At 43.1% G+C, this 13,228-nt stretch overlaps 1 protein-coding gene across 2 annotated transcripts in view; it reads right to left on the minus strand.

Moving 5' to 3' along the window:
• Positions 1 to 13,228, minus strand: part of LOC127000659 (protein PTHB1-like) — a 99,042-nt gene that overhangs the window by 46,149 nt on the left and 39,665 nt on the right. For both annotated transcript variants that reach the window (XM_050864632.1, XM_050864630.1), the window contains 7 exons: positions 9,229 to 9,409; positions 7,916 to 8,164; positions 6,773 to 6,897; positions 6,136 to 6,250; positions 5,352 to 5,466; positions 688 to 871; positions 267 to 428 (listed from right to left, as the gene is read on the minus strand). In XM_050864632.1, coding sequence (XP_050720589.1) covers positions 267 to 428; positions 688 to 871; positions 5,352 to 5,466; positions 6,136 to 6,250; positions 6,773 to 6,897; positions 7,916 to 8,164; positions 9,229 to 9,409 — 1,131 coding nt within the window. The remainder of the gene's footprint in view (positions 1 to 266; positions 429 to 687; positions 872 to 5,351; positions 5,467 to 6,135; positions 6,251 to 6,772; positions 6,898 to 7,915; positions 8,165 to 9,228; positions 9,410 to 13,228) is intronic.

The raw sequence follows: 13,228 nt of genomic DNA on the forward strand, positions 1-13,228 counted from the left end.
GAGGTGTATACACCGTCGCAATATCTGGCTTCTTTCCTTTCTTTTCCACTAATTCCACAGCGATTACATCGGCAAATCTCTTCCATATCAACCTCTAACCAGTATTTTGTTATAATAAAAGGGACTGGTCAAATTTCACTACCCGATTTTTTTTACATATAGCCCTTCTTTGTAGAAGAAAAAAAGTAATTTGACAGCCAAAACTTTCAACCTATCTTCTGTGGGAAGGGAAAAATGGACCCAAATGCTTTGCCTTGGCAGCTGACCTTGAGGTTGTCTGTGATGACGTCGGTGACCTGGATCTGCTTGTAGGTGCCCTCAAGCAGGCTGTCCTGGTTAGCGAGGGGCGTCGGCGTCTTGTCTTTGAACTTGGTGAGCAGCCGCCTCTGTACGGCACGGAACTGAGCCGAGCGCCGCGCCAGCTGGAGCTTTGGGGCAGAGGAGGGAAGGTGGTGGTGGAAAGTGTGTTTATTGAGCAGTCTTTTAAAAGTTGTTCTCATGTAAAATTTGCTCCCCTTTGATTATGATAATTATATTTGAATAAATTTACCTCCATAAAATAGTAACAGTTACAACAACAGCAGTCACAGACCTTCCTCTCATTTGAATTCAATCTTTCTGCATAACTTATCCAAATCAGATCTAACTGAAACTACCTGATCTAAATTAACCCCGCCTGCCACCCACCTCCAGCTCCTTGTGTTTCTTGCGGCGTAGGAAGTGAGCATCAATTTCAAAGAAGAGTTCATGGGTGGGGAGGGAGGAGGCCACCCCAAGCACCAGCTCCTCCCCCCCTCGATGTGCTGGCTGGCTCCAGTACGCTCTGAGGCGGCGGTTCAGCTCCTTTAGGATGAGCCATAGACCAGCCATGCTGCAAGGACGCATGGCCAGAGTGAGAAGGGGAGTGATAACTGGGGTAATTCTAACATAAAATGAGAAGGGTGGGACTTCCAGCAATAAGTTTAAGTTAGTTCAAATTAGATTTAATACACACTGACTAAACTGATTCTACAAACAGTCGTAATGAGGTGTGTGAAATAAGCTATGCATCTTCAAGTCAAGTTTATATGAATTCTAGGGAAAAGAGAAGAGGTGGTGATGGTTAAAAGGAGCTGCCCTGTGTATGTTGACTGATTGGCTTCTTCCTGACTCTTTGGGTTGTAGGATTTTAAGTGATGAAGAAGATAGGAGTAATGGAGGGAGATAGTGATGTCTGGGAGGATGTGGTGAGGGAGGAAGGAGGAATGGAGTGATGGGAGACAGCGAGGGAGTAATGACTGGAGTGAAAAATGAGAGGGAGGAGGAATGGAGTGATGGGAGACAGCGAGGGAGGGAGAAGAATGAAGGGTGAAAGTGAAGAGGGAAGTAGCAGGGACGGAGTGAAGGAGGAACAGTAGGAGTGAGGGAGTAATGACTGGAGCGGAGGAAAGGAGGAAGAGAGGAGTGGAGTAGAGTGGTAGAGGAGGGATAGGATAGAGGTTGAAGAGAAGAGAAAGGATGCATGCCCTGATGCTAGGAGGCTTAAAACTTACAACTCAGAACATTACATTAAAAAAAATCAGGAAAAAGAAAGTGCTCAATTTATGCAACTCTAGAAGGATTCTGTATATACTTCTGTAGATTTTTTTCATGTAAATGTTGCCCCCCCAAGGCTAAGGAATGTTCAACTGAAGAAGATATTTAACCATTGAGGAGTAACTGTGTCCTGGCTCGTTTTAGCCAGCATATGTGTTATTTTTTTCCTGGGAATTGTGCAATAGTTTTCATAATGTAGGTCATATATGATACGGTGTCTTGTTTGACTTTCAATGTTATTATTGTGTAAGAAAGTAAATGTGTCTTGCATGCATTTGTGCTTAACAGTAACAATCAATTCTAACAGAAAATAACAAAAATAATGAAAAAGAAATAAAATATATATGTGTGTGTGGAATTCCTCTTCCCTGGAGTTGCCAAGTAGCTAGCTGGTACATTATCTGACCACTACCTCAGCTCTGGGACGCAAAGTCTATGGCACGTGGTGACACTGTCCAGCAACGCCGCACCATGCTCTCCCACTACCACTCCGACAAAATGTTTGACATGGAAGAAGAAAGATAAATAGAAGCAAATGAGGGGAAAAAGAAGAGAAAGGGAGAGAGTAAAGGAAGATGAGAATGAAAGAGAAGAAAAGAAAGCAAAGATAAGAATAAGTAAGAAGAGGAATGGGAAGAGAAAGAAAGCAAAGGAGGGTGAAAAGAAAGAGAGATAGGAAAAGAAATGAAAAGAATGAAAGAGAAGAAAGCCAAGAATAAATAAGGAAAGGAATGAGAGGAGAAAGACAAATAAGAGCAAAGGAAGGCGAAGAGAAGAAGGGAGAAAGGAAAGGAAATGAGGAAGAGAAAGGGAATGGGAGAAAGGAAGATGATGAATAAGGAGAAACAGGAAGGTGAGATAAAAGTTAAAAAGAAGAGGAATGGGGAGAAAAAGACAGATAAAGCCAAAGGAAGGAGAAGAGAGGAAGAGAAAGGGATATAAGTCTTACCCTTCCCACCTGCCCCACACCCAAGGGAGTGACATAGTGTGACACCAGCCTAGGCCTACAGGAAAAATCTTTAGGCCTGAGAGAGAGAGAGAGAGAGAGAGAGAGAGAGAGAGAGAGAGAGAGAGAGAGAGAGAGAGAGAGAGAGAGAGAGAGAGAGAGAGAGAGAGAGAGAGAGAGAGAGAGAGAGAGAGAGAGAGAGAGAGAGAGAGAGAGAGAGAGAGAGAGAGAGAGAGAGAGAGAGCGCACCAATGGAAGAAATCAAGGAAGCCGGACCCAAGGCTCACATATTCGCTTGTCTTGCTTCACACCCCCAAACAGAAGGACTCCAGGAGGTCAACACACTCTCCTGCTCTTACAAGTCATGGAGGAAGGGTGCCTCTGCCCAAGTGCCATCCACCAAAAAACAACAACAAAGAGATGAATAAAGATGAAAAACCAAAGAAGAAAATATATAGAAAATAAAAAAAAATCATATTTACCCTATCCAAAAAAAAAAAAAAAAAAAAAAAAAAGTCAGTGGGATGTCAATCTTTTAACAGTCCCCCCTTCCTTCCCACCCCCTCTCTCTCTCTCTCTCTCATACACACACACACACACACACACACACACACACACACATAAGACCATAGCTGGGCACGATAACAGAAAACCTCATTCCTGATACCTGATAGCTGATAATGGAAAACCTTATCGGTGATAACCGATATTCGTTAACTGGAGACACAAATATAGGCGATAACCGATAACCGATATAAATCCACAATTCTGATACTAGCTAGCAATAAGTCTGATAGGCAAAAACTATGCTATATTGATATTTCAAATAAAAAACCTAGATGAATTAAAATTTTCATTATCTGTATTTTAGAAAACTAACAAAACCTGAAAACCACACGCTGACACGTACATATGGACGGTAATACTAGAACGAAACGATTGAGGTTGTGTATTTATTTCGTCCCCCTTCAAAACTAGCTTTTTTACACAAACTGGTCTCTCATGAACTGCTCATGCTCAGACCAGCAAGCGTAGACCTGTACAGTCTCACAAAGCTCTTTAACCGTAATTAAGAGTTGCTGGAAGGCTGAATCAGACATACATTACCACTACCACCATCCTCGCTGTTTCTAGAACAACACTCTGTATGAGTTGTATTTATATGTACAGAGTGTCGTTCTAGAAACAGCGAGGATGGTGGTACTGTATGTCTGATACAACCCTCCAGCAACTCTTGATGTGTTAAAAAGCTTTGTGAGACTGTACAGGGCTACGCTTACTGGTCTGAACGTGCGCAGTTCACGAGAGACCAGTGTTTGTAAACTAAAGCGCCAGCTTTTGACGATGGGACACCAAATAACACAACACCGGGTCACAAACGAATATGGAATATCAAATTTTAGGCAGTGAATAATCATTTTGGGGGCAATGTTAAATGACTTTTCTTGTTGATATATTGATTTTTGAGTCTAACATAAAAAAATATCCTAGCGTTTTAATGTTGATGATCTAAGTATGAAATCTCTTCACCGAAGATATTTCATACCCCGAAGTTTTTTCATACAACACCGGGCGCCCGGGCCACTCATGCGCAGTAGGGAGGAGACAACGTTTTTTTCTGAGAGGCGGAAAAAAGTAGCGATTATCGCTAGTTTGGTTACAAAAGTAACGAAGATACCGATATATATTTAAATAAGTAGCGGATGACTGATAACTCGATTTTGTTATCAGCGATAAAGTATCGCGATAACGCCCAGCTATGCACAAGACCCACCTCCAGGAGGACAGTCTTTCAGCCTTTTACTCTGTGAAATCTGTGTGTAATGCTGGTGAATCAGTTTGATATTTTCCATGATCTTACATCTGTGTCCTTCCCTTCCCTCTCCTCCACTTTTCTCCACAAGTCTATTTGTTTATCACATTTAATATAAGGATACACAATTCAGCAGACGCACGTCATCTACGCATAAAGCAAATTTCTCTGTATATTTATGCATAAATTTCAAAATTATCAATTAATTTATGTTTCTTTATGTGCACCATTTAATTTTGCAATTTTTATATATATATATATATAATACATGATGATTATGTTGAGTTTGTGGCTGTGATGGGTAGGCGGTGGCCGTGATAGGATAGGTGGACACCCACATTCCCGTGAGATGGGATCAGCAGGGTTCATCCTCACACCACCCGGTGGCCTTTTCACCGCCTTGTGGCTGGCCATGTCCTGAACCCACATTCATCAACCCGGACTCTAGGAGGCCGTCCAAGCGAATCAAGAAGCAGTTCGGGGGCTGGCATGCAATGCAAGAGATGGCGCCACTGTAAACACTCACCTGCGCCCCAGAACAGGCGACCATCAGGCCCCCACCTGAAAAAGAGAACAGGGGGCCATCAGGTCCCACCTGGAAGAAGCCTTGGGCCGACCATCAGGCCCCACCTGAGAAAAGCCTCCTTGACCCATCAGGCCCCACCACCGGGAAGATGCCTGCCGCGGCGCAACAATGTAAAAAAAAAAAAAAAAAAAAAAAAAAAAAAAATTTATATTCAGTAGCGACGTTTGAAATTAGGCGTGCACAGCCATACCGGATACGGGGCGGGGTGGTGTTTTCACCCAGCCGTAGTGAAAGGATTAACAAAGTAGTAGTAGTAGTAGTAGTAGTAGTAATAGTAATAGTAGTGGTAGTAGTAACAGTAGTAAAGAATTGTCCATGGAGATGTCGACCCCCAAACCTATGTGTTAAAAATTGTACAAAAAAAATTCTACTTTTGATAAATATATGAATAAATAAACAAGTAAATATGACTAAAAAGTGAAGATCTACACCTGTCGGACTGCAGCCTGTATCTGTTGGTAGTGCGCGAGGACAGGATCGTCACCTCCACACCGTTGAAGTACTGGAGGCCCAACGCTGTGCCTGCCCCGGCATCCTGCACCAACTCTGCAGCGGTGATAGAGAGGTGGCAATGATAGAAAACACTCAGCTTTTTTTCTTTTATACAGCAAAGGAAGCAGCTCAAGGGTGAAAACAAATGAGAAAAAGAGCCTGCTAATCCCTCCTCCCACATAGCTAAGTACAGATGAGTGGCCAAAAGAGAGATCAATTTCAGGAGAAGTGTCAAGACTGATCCAACAAGGTAATCACTGGAGGAGAGAGCTTACCAATATCAAAAGTGGGAGGCTTATGGGTCAGTACTTTTAGACTTTTCCACCTCTCACATCAACTAATTCCAAAGGCCAAAAAGGAGATCAATTGGATTCTAATGAGTTTTTTTAAGGTTCATAGTACAGAGGAAGGGTCAAACTACCACCAGGGTCATAAAACTACCCCTGAAAATACCCAAGACTCCTATGAAAGCCTTGTCAAATATGTGAGCTTGGGCACTGAAATGTTCAATAATATGACCCGTAGCCCGTCCAACCCCATATTGGAAAATAAGGACGCTAAACAAAAAGAAGAAGAATGCTCTACTTTCTTTCACCCCTTATGTGCGCACACTTCTGTCTGCTTGTCACTGCTTTTTCAATTATCTCAAGTCAATATGGGCAGAATTTAATACCTAACTTAATGTGAATACAGAACCCCCCTTCCCCCACCGCTGACGCTCACCAGGGAACAGGTCTGGGAGGCTGACGGCAGTTTTGTTGCTGGATATTGTGATCTTGTGGTCGGCCTCCTTGCTTGGGGTGCACGGCCTCACCACCAGACGCAGCGGCAACTCAAGCTGTGCCAAGAGAACGAGTTGGTGGAAAAATTAAATAGGTTATAAAGAGTAAGCGAAAAGATTAAATAGGTTATAATGTGTGAAAAAGTTAGGTAAGTCATAAATAAATAAATACAGTAAAATAAATATGTGCATAGAGAAGACATTCCCTTTTTCATGAGAAAAAGGGAATGTTAAAAGAAATCAAAGGGGAAAAAATTGGAGACAGTAAAAGATGTAAACACGAAAACAAGGAGTACAAGAAAGCGGAAAAGAGGAAGAGGAAAAATATGAAAAAGAGAACAACAAAAAAATGGGACAAATCAAGAAAGATATCAACAAACAAAATGAAAAGGAAGATGTCCAATAAAAAATGACCTATGAATACTAAACCTAACTAGAGACTGATAAACTACAAACAAAATCAAGAGCCACCACAAGACAAGGTCGGAAACACATATGGAGCCTTTCAAAGTGAGGAGAGAGGCGAGGGAAAGCGCACAACCTTACAAGCACACAACACATAGCGAGTATCGGCCTCACCTGTATAGTGTTGATGCGTGGCGTGCCTGTGTGGCTGACGTAGGAGGTGACCACACCGACCGACAGGCTGGGGGGGATGTAGGGCTCGGCCTGGTAAAACTTAATCATGATCTGACTTGTGTCGCCTGTAAGAAGAGGAGCAGTTGAAGTGAGGTGAGGGGCAGGAGGTAGAGGAAGAGGAGGACGAGGATGAGGAAGAGGAGGACGAGGATGAGGAAGAGGAGAGGGAGTGAGTGGTGAGGTGATGGCAGCTGTAGAAGAGGAAGAGGAGGAGAGGAGGAGGAGAAAGGAAAGGTCAGGGTGCATCTTTCATTGTGTTTATTTGCTGCCCTCTTTTTTGACATGAGGGATTGGGAAACTAACATCACTCAGATTTAAATGGAGTGTTATAATTACCAAAAACCTCTTTAAGTTGGCACGATTGGGGCTGAAGCCTTACCAACAACCAATCTGTCAGTATATGGAATTGGCTCCCCACTCCCCGTTAGAGAATTTTACCATGTTGTCATACAAGAATAAGTTGTAGTCCAAGCATAGAGAAGACCTTTTCATAGGCTCCTGATGTCTTCTGTACATGATTATTTATGGGTGGTGGTGAGCAGCACCCACCGTGTTTGTTCTACATTTTCTGGACACTCAAACAAGGGGGTGGAGTCCAAGTTGGAGTCGCAACCTTAAAATTTCCTAGACTTAATAGAGCATGTTTTTTTCTACTAAATAATATGAAGAACAGAACAGAAAAAAATGATATGCCGTGTTTGCCATTTTCTTCCTGGCAGTGGTGATAGTATTATGCCTCTTCTTCCCTGCAGAATGTGGTGCAGTAGGAGCCAGGGGTGTACAGCTGGATACAAAAAGATCGACTCCAACTCTGTGACTCCAGGAAATTTTAAGATTGCGACTCTGCCTCCTACTCCACCCCCCTCCCCCTCCCCTCTTCTGCACTACAGTGGTAGGCAAATGAAACCCTGCCACACCACAGCACACCACACCACACCCAACCCAGCCACAAAATATCACGTAAAGGAGTCAGAGTTGAAGATATTTTTAATAACTACAACTCTGGCCAAAAGTAGATGACTCTAACTTCAACTCCGACTCCACACCCTTGAATGAATACGATGTGAAGAGGCCAACACTCACACACGGTCCGCAGTACAAAGGTGTCCTGTGTCACCCCCAAAGGCTTCTCCACTGCAATGTTGACCCTCACTGTGTTGAGGGGTGTGTGGGCGGTGATGCGCAGGGCCACGGGGACGGCCGGCACTGCTCCCCCCTCCATCCCCTCCAGCGGCTGCACCCTTGTCTCCCCGGCCCAGGGCTCCAACTGGGTCCCAACGGTGCCATAGACGAGCAGGTCACTCTCCCCACGCCCCATGCCCACCAGCACTCCTGAAGGGGTTTGTGAAATTTTAGTAATCTCAGTATTCTTTTTAAAGTGGAGACAATACCAAGTCCTTTTATCATTGTTAGAAGACATCCTCAAGCTTTACTTAGCATTAGTTAGACCTCATCTCGACTATGCAGTTCAGTTTTGGTTACCCTACTACAGAATGGAGATCAAGATGATAGAATCTGCACAAGGGAGGATGACAAAAATTATTCAAGGGGCACAAAACTAACCATATGAGGATAGACTTAAGGATGTAAATCTGCATTCTCTAGAAAGGCAGAGGTTGCGAGGAGATTTGGTTGAAATTTATAAATGGATGAAGGGCTTTAATAAGGGGGATGTTAATAAGGTTTTGGTTGTAAAAGAGCCGGGCAGGAGACATAGCAAAGGGTTTAAGTTAAAATAATTCATTCAACAATAACACAGGCAAGATATGGTTCACCAATAGAGTAGTGGATGAGTGGAACAGGCTTGCCAGTAGGTGCCAATACCACAGATACATTTATGAAGAGGTTGGATAAATTCATGGATAGTGAGGTAAGGTGGGGTTAGGCTTACAGGAGCTGCCTTGTACAGACCAACCAGCCTCTTGCAGACATTATGTTCTTTTTAACCCCTTGACTGCAGATTTCCTACAAGAATACATCACCAAGCTACAGGAATGGAACAAAAAGTGGCTGCTACAATTCAATGAAGAAAAACATAAAGTCCTGCACCTTGGGAGGAATATCCAGCACACTAATACTACATGGGGAACACTCCACTATCTGCCACAGAGGAAAAAAAAGACCTGGAACTATATGCAACCAGGCTACCAGTGAAAGCCAAATCCGTACCAATCACTGGAATTATATGCAACCAGGCTACCAGTGAAAGCCAAATCCGTACCAATCACTGGAATTATATGCAACCAGGCTACCAGTGAAACCCAAATCTGTACCAATCACTGGAATTATATGCAACCAGGCTACCAGTGAAACCCAAATCTGTACCAATCACAGCAGACAGATTAAGAAAATACATTACTAAACATTAAAATCTTCATCTGCCTTTCCTCCCTCACCCGTGTCCTTGGTGGATGCCTTGATGACCTTGTGTAGGCGTGCCAGCTCCTTGTCCGTGTGGTCGTAGTTGATTTCCCGCACCTCATTGGGAGGCGCCACAAACAGCGACGGGTCAGTGCCGAGGTAGGACACCTGCACCTGACCTGCATCACCCAGCATGACCAGTGCTCCCGTGATGCCCTGGTGAGGGGGTGGAAGGTGTTAGGAGGTGGTGGTGGAGCTGGTGGTGGTGGGAGGGTGTTAGGAGGTGGAGGTGGTGGTGGTGGGAGGGTGTTAGGAGGTGGAGGTGGTGGGAGGGTGTTAGGAGGTGGAGGTGGGGGTGGTGGGAGGGTGTTAGGAGGTGGTGGTGGTGGGAGGGTGTCAGGAGGAGGTGGTGGTGGTGGAGGGTGGGTGTTAGGATAGGGTGGCCAACACTGGGTTGAAGAGGACTGAGGTGGCTTGGGTTAGATTAGGTTAAGTAAGATTTCTAATAGACGTGTGTGTGTGTGTGTGTGTGTGTGTGTGTGTGTGTATTTACCTAGTTGTATTTACCTAGTTGTAGTTTTACAGGGCCTGGGCTTTACGCTCGTGTGGTCCCGTCTCCGTATCTACATTTATCCAACTTTTCCTTAAAGCTTTGCACACTTCTCGCCGATACTACATCCTCACTTAGACTGTTCCAACCTCTATATTTCTTTGCGGGAAGCTATATTTCTTTATGTTTCTCAAGCATCTTCCCTTCCTCAATTTTTTACTATGTCCTCTTGTGTTCCTAGTGGTAATTTCTTCTTTTAGTAGTAACTCCTCATTGTCTACTTCTTCCATTTTGCTCAATATTGTAGATTTGTATTAGGTCTCCCCTTTCTCTTCTTTGTTCTAGTGTTGGTAAGTCCATTTCCTTTAGTCTTTCCTCGTATGTCAATCCCTCCAGCTCTGGAACCATTTTTATTGCCATCCTTTGTATTCTTTCTAGTTTCTCTATGTGTTTCTTCTTATGGGGAGACCACACTGCCTCCGCATATTCCAACTTTGGTCTGATCATAGTGATAATTAATTTACCACTATGATGTGTGTGTGTGTGTGTGTGTGTGTGTGTGTGTGTGTATTTACCAATTTGTAGTCTACCGGGCCCAAGCTAAGCTCTAATAGTCCTGTCTCCATATCTACATTCATCCAGCCTTTCCTTCATTTATTGAACACTGCTCGCCTCCACCACCTCTTCCCACAAGCTGTTCCATGTGTTAACACTTCTATGTGGGAAACTTTACATTTTTAAGTCACTCAAACAGGTTCCTTTATTAAGTTTCTCTCCATGTCCTCTCAGCCCCTGTGTTCTCGCAGTTGAGAAGAGATCATCTCTATCCACCTCATCAAACTTATTTACCAACTCATACAGCGTGATCAGATCTCTCTCCCTTCTTTGTTCCAGTGTCGTCAAGTCCATCTCCTTCAATCTGTCTTCATACGTCATATTCGAGAGTTCTGGGACCATTTTAGTTGAAATTTTCTGTATTCTTTCCAACTTTCTGATATCCTTCTTTTTGTGAGGCGACCACACAACTGCAGCATATTCAAGCTTTGGTCTTATCATTGTTGTTATTATTATTTTCTTCATCATTTCTTTGTCCATAAAATGGAATGATTCCCCTACATTTTGCATCATCCTGTAGCTTTCTCCAAACAACTTGTTTATGTGCTTTTCTGGGGATAGTGTGTCTTTCATCGTTACTCCCAAATCTTTTTCTTCATGTACCACCTTTAAGTTTTCGTCTCCCATCCTGTATGTTTTCCTTGGTCTTTTTTTTCACTTTTCTCTATTTCCATAACATGGCACTTTTTTTTTTTTACGTTGCAGCCTGTTGCGCCGTTTTAGGCTTTTTCACTGGTGGGGCCTGATGGATGGCCCAGCCCGTTGTGGCGCAGACGAGTGTTTATAGTGGCACCATCTTCTTTTGGCTCATACTGCCCCCCGGAGTTCATCTTTGAGCTTCTCTTTGGAGAGGTTATTTAGAGTCCGGGTTGATAGGTGGTCTTCAGGGCAGCATGTGGGTAGTTTTAGGCCACTCGACGGTGACTGAAAGATCCCTGCTGTGTGGCGGCCAGGATTCGGACCCGCCTCCCCTCTGGATCTCCTGGACAGCGTGCTGGCGCTGCGCCAGCACGCTAACCACTCAGCCACCGCCTCCCCATTAAATTCCATCTCCCATAACTGGCTCCATCTATACAATGTGTCCAGGTCTTTTTGCAGCTCCTCACAATCTTCCTCCGTCCTTTTCTTATGTGTGTGTGTGTGTGTGTGTGTGTGTGTGTGTGTGTGTGTTTGTGTGTGTGTGCGTGTGCATGTATCTAAAAGTACTGCCTTAATAGTTCCACAAGGTACTGAAATGAGTTCATTGGAGTATTCAGAAAACTATATGTTTGCTTAAAGTCATTCTTTTCTCACTACTCTAGGACAAAAAAAGTTACTGGTATTGGGAAAATATTGAGGAAGGGGATGAAATTAACTTGTGGTTCAACTGGGAAATATTAGGATCAAAAGTCTAATGAACAGCTGCTTGAACATCAGCACAGTAAGTGATATTCCATAGTAACTGCCAATTGTGAGGAGCGGGAACCTGTAACACTTTCACACTACTACTGTGACTTTTTTTCACATGCAGCATTCCTATCTATTCTACTGCCACGGTAACCCACAAAGCCATCACTTCCATACACAAGAGAGAGCATCATGCCATAGAGTAACAATGTCGGCTGCACGTCAAATCTTTTCAGTCTCAAAAATGAAGAATGAATGGATGGCAGCTGAAGGAATAAACATCAACATTCATTGATTATAAAAATTAGTTTAAAAAGGGACCATTTGGTATTCAATGAGCTAAAAAAAGTAAGTCTCATGGAATAAATAAACACATCCTTTGATCTCGAAGAAAACAAATACAAAAAACAATAAGTTTCTCAAATAAAATCATGGGAAAAATATGGCTTAGAAAACGGGGAGGCTGTAAAAGAAGCAATGAAGGAAAATTTACATAAAACACTAGAAACCACAAATGTAAATCAGTTAAGAAAAAAAAAATTCTCAAACAAACTCATGGGATCATACACAGCTTGAAAAATTTGGGAGGCTGTAAAAGAAGCAATCTCCTCTTCCTCCTGAAACTGACCTCTCTTTCGGCCACTCTTCTTAACTCTTATATATAGGAGCAGTGATTTGTGGGCTTTTTTTTTATCATTATTGTTTTCTTATTTTGCCCTTGAGCGGTTTCCTTTACTGTAAAAAAAAAAAAAAAAAAAAAAAAAAAAGAAGGTGAAATTACAATAACACACTAGAAACCACAGTTCAGTTCCAGAAAGATCATCTAAACTTGTGCTGCAGCGTCCACCTTTTAATCAGGATATCACAACACCAGGAACACACCACAGCAATAAAAGACGATGCCAGAGTACTTCGGAAAGCCTCCCAGACAACAGCCATTATATCTTTCGGGGCAGAATTCCATCGGTCCAGAGGTTAAGCAGTCTCTCTCTCTCTCTCTCTCTCTCTCTCTCTCTCTCTCTCTCTCTCTGCATACATTGAGGTAACACACAACGCTAAGGGCTTCTCTAGGCCTGCAGCAGCATCTAGGGCAAGGCTCAGCTATATATTGATAGGGTGTGTTCGCTATTTTGGGTATTATTTCGCTTAGGGTCACTTGAAGCATTAAAATATTCCGAACTTTACCCTGTTAATTTACCAGTATCCTGTGACGTCTGGTGTGAATAATGACAATCACCAATTCAAACTAAAGAAATTACTATAACATAAGGACTAGACATTAAGCGTGGCACTTTTTACTCATGAGCCACCATGATATTGATGCTATGGGTCACAAGTGGGTCTTAGGTAAGGCTGCAATGCTATTTATGGGCAATAAGTGACCCTTTAAGTATTTAGAGTACAGTACAGGTTAGGTTAAACTGTATAGGTCAGGTTAGGTTACTTCATGTGGTTTTTTGAGATGGTGTTACCCGGCACGGTGG

This window comes from Eriocheir sinensis, chromosome 19, assembly GCF_024679095.1.
Source record: "Eriocheir sinensis breed Jianghai 21 chromosome 19, ASM2467909v1, whole genome shotgun sequence".
Taxonomy (NCBI): Eukaryota; Metazoa; Arthropoda; class Malacostraca; order Decapoda; family Varunidae; genus Eriocheir; species Eriocheir sinensis.